Raw genomic sequence first — 6,520 nt, forward strand, 5'->3', positions numbered from 1 at the left:
TGTGTGTGTGTGTGTCTAATTGTTGATCCATGTTAAACAGGCCTTGGGAGTCACACTACTCTCACTGCAGTATTGTTGTCATCCTGCACGAAGCCCAAACAAATCTATCCGCACAAAATAGAAGTCTGCGCTAATTACAGAGCTGGGAATAAAATGGTGAAAATGAGACAGTTAATGCCAGGGTTTATGCAATTATCCGCTACATCCCAGCTCTGAAATCGGGGGTGGGGGTGGGGGGCACTTTTCACTTCACATTGTCTGATGCTTCCCTAGTTAAGCCATATTAGGAGAGTTAGTGAATGGATGTGTCACCATGCAGGGACTTAAATGAAGAGAGGGATATAGGAGCACTGCACCAGTGTGGGCCTCCACTAGACTGCCACATGTAAGGCCTTCACAAATTAATGATGAAGTCTGAACACAACAGTGCTCAGAGGACCAGAACCACTTCATTCATCTCGCCTTACCAAAAATGTAACGTTTGTCAGATAAAGAGAAATTTCTGAATATCGCCTATGAATGCGTGCCTCTCGGTGGACGGTTCTGGCGGTGAAGTGGTCATGATCCCTACCACCATGCTGCCCCACAATCCTTCCCCACACATCACTAGCCTTTTTTTGTGTGCTTTTTATCCGGCCACTAATGCCAGACAAACTCGCCATGACACATCAAGTTATTGCAAAAGATTCAAATAAAAAATAATAATAATCCCAAAACATTTTCATTTTAATGCTGCAGTAGAAAAAAAGGTTATATGAAGTCATATAATGGGTGCTTCATTGTCAACAACAACAAAACAGAGAATCACTGGCACAGAATGCATAACAGTGCCTGTGCTGTTTACATGCCAATATTTTACACATTAGATTTCCATTCACTGGCAGCTGTCAGTTATTTCAGCAAATTAACTGCCAAAAAATGTCGCAGAACTGTCAATCGGAGGCAAGGAAACCATGGTTACCTTTCATTTCCCAAAAAGCTGCAGTGTGGAATCATGGGAGAATAATTAGACAGAACAACATAAAAGTTACCAATCAAAAAGGCATTCTACAATATGAAACAACAACCAAGAGTGTTTATAAATAATAGGTTACATTGTGGAATTCCTCCTTGCGTTATAAAGTAGCATCTTTTGTACAACTTTTTAAATGTTCAAGAAATGATGGAACAAGTCTTGTACAAGAAGTTTAACCCTTTGAGCACGAGGTGGAATTAAAAGTTTAGGGTGTACTTTTTCTCTCATTTCCATACATCTGATTAAATAACATTTATAAAACTATTGTGCAAAACAATTTCATTAATGTCTTCATATATTGTGCACCAGTAGATAGTCATACTCCTCTTAAATTAAAAATATAAAATGATGCATAATTTAGACAGAAATTAGTTTATATGTTTTTATATACAGATTTTTACACCACCTGATTTAATAAAGGCCCCTGATTTCGGAAAACTAAAACACTGTTGTTTTGGATTCACACACATTTTGCATCAGAAGCCACTCAGGTTAAAAGCTTGAACATCAGGCATGATGATAATTTTGTATTCCTTTGTATGTGTTTTGTTTTTTATTTTGTTTGTTTGTTTGTTTGTTTTGGATTTGTGAGTTTAGATTTGAGAAATATGCAGAAATGTGGCCTCTCAAATGAATTTGAACTAAGGTATTCCCAATCAGTATTTTTTCTCTCAATTTTCTTTATTGTGGATTGTTAATGTACAAGTGCTTGGCCGTACTCAGAGGGTTAAATTTTGTCTGCTGACACCAGCACATATAGTTCACGTTAACAAAAAGAAAGAAAGAAAGAGAGATTCAGTTATCAAAAGTTAAACTAAACCGTTTCATCAATGCATGCAGCTTCTGCATCTCAGGGATGCCAAAAATAAAACAAAAGGTAAAATAAAATAATAAAGGTGAATCCAATTTACACAACTTTCAAATACATACAACTTCATTTTAAGTTTTTCTTATATACCTTCATATTTTACCAGTGACAACAGCACTTCTTCACTCAACACTGCACAGTTAGAAAATTATCTTTTTTTGTTTTTCTATATTTTCAGGGGGCTTTTTTTTACCTAAAATGAGGAAAGAGAATGTCTCTGGACCGGAGTTATTCCAGGTGGAAACCCAACACATCATGTGCCGAAACTAAACAGTAGTTTTATGGCATATATGTGCAGTTAGTTCTTTGTTAGTCATTGTCAGTTCATCATCGGAATTAAGAAATGTTAGTCAGAAGGCTTCAGAGAAAGCAAGAGAAATAGCGAGAGAGATTGCAGAAAGAGTAGTGTGTCTTTGACCAGCGCTAAGGTTTCTCGAGTTCACAGACATACATAAGGTGGTCCTCAGGGGATTTGCCATGAGTCTTGCTCAGATGGAGTTTGACAGCATGCTTGCTAGCAAAAGTCCGGTTGCACAGTTTGCACTGATATGTGGTGCCATTGGCCTCTTCATCTGGAGATGGGGAGGGGGAGTGGGATTGAGAGTGGGGGCTGAGGTTGGGATTGGTGATAGGGTTTGGGAGGGAGTGGGCCAGGGCATGGGCTTGAGCTGTGAGCAGTTTCTCAGACAGTCCCCTAGCATGGCGTGAGATCTGGCTCGCTAACTGCTCCCCAGACAATTTAGCCAGGTCCCTAAGCCGAAAGCCCAGGTGGGATTCAAGATGGCTGACATAGGTTGAGGGGGAGCGAATCTGTGAAGCACAGTCACTGCAGAAGAAGACGGGGTGGCCAGAGTCGAGGTTCTTCAGGAACTTGGTGCCACCTGTCCGCCTCAACTGGTACTTGACGTTAGCCAGCCAGTGGCTGATGGTCGTCATTGAGAGCCCAGTGAAGCGAGAGATATGCATGCGTTCCTGTGGACTGAGGTCAGACATGATGTACTTGCCATCACCTGTTTGCCGCAAGCTGGAGGCAAACTGTGCTTGCAGAATGAGCAGATGCTGCGGGTTCCAGTTGGACTGTCGTCCTTTGCGCTTTTGAGCTGGGGACATGTCCTCAGGCTCCTCATGTGTACTGCCATCTACGTCTGACCGCTCAGACAGACTGGTTGGCGTCGAAGATTTGGACACATGGCTCTCTGTTAGGTTGCGAAGCATATCGGAGATGTCCGACAGGGCATTTTCACGCAGGGGGGAGTTAGACATGAACGAAGCCACCGCAGACGATGTCTTGGCCATGGTGATGGTTGAAGAGGGTGACACCGAGGACGGCGTTGAAGTGGACGAGGACAGCAAAGCCGATCCCAGGGAACTGCTTTTCTCGCTCTTCCCTTTGGTCAGGTCAATGGGCTGGTCATTGTTGATATGGTAAAAGTAGCGGTCAAGGTGTTCGTTCGTCTTTTTGGTCTGGGCTGGGGTAGAGGCGGCCACGGCTGCCTTCTCTGCCAGACTGTTGCTCATCTTGAAGAGCATACTCATGGGGTCCAGAGATGGGAGGGCAGGTTTAGCAGCTTTGCCTAGGTGGACATTCATGACAGACTGAAGCGCACTTAAGGGGTTGACGAATGGCTGTTCTGGCGGATGGTCAGTTATAATTGCAGTGCTGCTGCATAGGGACGTGGCAGGAGTCTTGACAGCATGGTCAGTGCCATTCTCCAGGGACTCTTTTGGATGGGCATCACCATTGGAGTCCTTGTGAGCATTCACTGATCCATTGCTTTCTGGGGTTTTGGCTCCTCTTCTCTCTTTGGGTGACTCCCCTCTGTTGGAGTCTCCTGCCTCACTACTGCAAGGAGAGGGAGTGGTTCGTCTGAGCGGGGAAGCTCTTGTCCCAGGATCCCTCATTTTCTCCTCCACTTTGGCCACTTTTTCAGTTACTTTCTTGACAAGCTCCTCCATGGCATGGAAGTTATTTTTGGGTAGAGGGGAGGTCTGGCAGCTTGGAGGGGAGATGAGAGATTGGCTTTTTGTGGGGGACATGATCTCTTCTCCAGAAAACATGTACTTCAGGGGGGAGCTCTTTCCTGAGTTGCGCAGGGAAAGTTTCATGATGTTCGGGAGCTGATAGGCAGCATGAATGCTAGGGTAGCCTCCCCAGCTTGGTGTGCCATTCTGTGCTTTGTTGATGGCAGAAGTAACTGTGTTTTCCAGTGACTTCAGAATGTCAAACCCCCCCTTAGGGCTTTCCTCCAGGTCTTCTTCAGTCAAGTATGGATATTTGGAGGAGATGTCGAACTTCTCCTCAGCCTCATCGTCTGTGATTTTCTTCTCTTTGATGCTAATAGTGGTTTCCTTGGTACACTCTTCTTCTTTTTCCTCTTTCTTAATTTCCATAGCACAGATGGGGGATATGCTAGGTGGAGGGGGCGCAGGTGGAGGTGGAGAAAAAGCTGTGGCCGCCAGTGGCACTGACTGAACCTTATCCTCACTGGGAGGCATAGTGTTAGGGGCTGGGGTGGCGGGTGACTCCATGATGGGCTTACCCTTCTTGATAGCTGAGTTGGTCACTTTAATGAAATGACCTGTCACCATCATGTGAGCTGTTAGCTCCTGCAGGGTGTCATGGGAGCTCCCACACTCCATGCACTTCAATATTTGAGATTTCCGAGATTCAAACTGCCACGCATAGCTCGCGCCATTCTGATGCCCGTAGCGGTTGTTGGGTGTTATATAGGGGTTTGCTGTCTTCTGCAGGACATCACTGGAGTCTGAGAGAGAGGGTTTGGGTGTGCCACCATTGGAGTCTGGTGAGCTTGGCAGCTCCAGCTCGATAGGTGCTCTTTTGCGAGCTGAGGAGATGATCTTAGCTGCCACAGGTGTCACGGGCTCCTTGAGAGGCACTTTCTGGTAGTGTTTCGTCTTGATCATATGGACACTGAGGTCCTGTAGTGACTCAAAGGAGTGGCCACAGTACATGCACTTGAGGACCTTTTGGGCATCCTCCTTGCCTTCCATCTCCAACAGAGAACGCTTGCGGGGTTTGGACCAGCGCTTTGTGCCCTCACTGTCTGTCTCGTGGTTGTCGTCTCTGTAGTGGCCGGTCTCGTTCATGTGTACCGTTAGCTCAACCAGCGTGTCGTAGGCGGCGCTGCAATCCTTGCAGCGGAATTTGCTGGCACCGGTAAAAATGGAGCCATAGAGCTTGGTGCTCTGCCGGTACAGCTGCACAGTGCTAAAGAGGTTGGGCTCAGATGCCGGATGCAGTATTCGGTTCTGGTTCTGTGAAACTTGCTGCAGGGTTTTGGCCACGGCCGACTGGTGCCAGTCATAGCCGCCACTACCACAGCTACTGCTACTACTGCTACTACTGCTACTACTGCTGTGACTGCGTGGAGGTTTTTCAGTTTGGGGCTGCGCCACATTCAAGTTCAGGGATGACCAATAGGAATTGGTCAGGAAGCTGGTGTAAATAGCCTTCATCTGCTCCAGACTGTCCAGGCCCGCAGGGGTCACTTCCTCGGTGCTGGGCGGGGCCGCGGTCGCTGTCCTGACGGTCGCAGAGGAGGAGAGTGACGGGAGTGACTCCTTGGCTGTGCCATCCTCCTCGTTCTTCAGCGAGGCGCTCTCGAAATCCGACATGCGGTCGCTCGACTCGCTGAGGTGGGACTCGCTGTCCATCTCATGGCTGGAGAAATCCGCAGCGGGGGAGTCGTGGAAGCCCGGGCGATCTTTGAGGAGGAAGTCCTTGTCCTGGCACATGTACTTCATGGCGGGCTCCTCCTCGATGGCTGAATCATCTCCCTCCACATCCTCATCCATTAGGGCAGCTTCTTTGAGCTCCTCAGGAACATACGCTGCAGAGAATAAACAAAAAAGCAGAAACAAAGAACATGGTTACTGCAGTGTCCAGCTTTGGAGAGTTCACATGCGACATCCTGCAGCGCCTCGAAAAGCGCACAGACAGCTGACACAAATTATGGGTGTTTCTGTTTTCCACCACTGCTGACAAATAAATCAGCATTACATCGTAAAGTCTCTCAACTTAGCTACACTATTATATTACCAATATTGAAATGAAGTTACATTTTTTCTTCCCTTTGTTCTAAGAAGAGAGGGAGCTAGCGAGACAGAGAGAGTGGAAGAGAGAACGAAAAAAAATGTCTCTTCAAACCCAAGTTGCCACCTTATTCTTCTCAAGGGGCAACAGCTTGAAATTAAAACTAAATTTGAAATTAATGAAGCACATTCTGGAGGTGGCATTCGTTTCTGAAGTAATAAATTACTTGTATCAACCTCAGAGACAGCAGTTCCTGTCTGTCAATTAATATGTCTTACGCTTCTTCTGCAGCCTCTAATGCATTTCCTAACAGACACACTCGCCATTTAAATTAAGAAAGCATTTTCACTCATTACTCGGCAAAGGCTCGCCAGCTCGTAAATAAAAATGAATGTATGTACGTTTCCGATGTAAAATTTCCCCCCACAAAACACATTTGCGTCAATTACGAAAGATTAGAAAGTTGAAAGTTATTATTTACAGTTTAGCCTGGAGTGTGTGCACTCAGTTCACATTTGAATACAATAGCGCATGGTAAAAAAAAAAGCTGTAATATGGAGAAAGCATTAGGATGAAAGTAAAG

The 6,520-nt window shown here is 45.8% G+C and overlaps 1 protein-coding gene across 1 annotated transcript; it reads right to left on the reverse strand.

Annotated features, from left to right (window-relative positions):
* Window positions 1-705: 705 nt before the first annotated feature.
* tshz3b (teashirt zinc finger homeobox 3b) lies at window positions 706-5,760 on the reverse strand. The gene has a single exon (XM_076998162.1). The coding sequence runs from the start codon at window positions 5,697-5,699 to the stop codon at window positions 2,307-2,309; it is 3,393 nt and encodes a 1,130-aa protein (XP_076854277.1). The 5' UTR covers window positions 5,700-5,760; the 3' UTR covers window positions 706-2,306.
* Window positions 5,761-6,520: the final 760 nt, after the last annotated feature.

Source organism: Brachyhypopomus gauderio, chromosome 1 (genome assembly GCF_052324685.1).
Source record: "Brachyhypopomus gauderio isolate BG-103 chromosome 1, BGAUD_0.2, whole genome shotgun sequence".
Taxonomy (NCBI): Eukaryota; Metazoa; Chordata; class Actinopteri; order Gymnotiformes; family Hypopomidae; genus Brachyhypopomus; species Brachyhypopomus gauderio.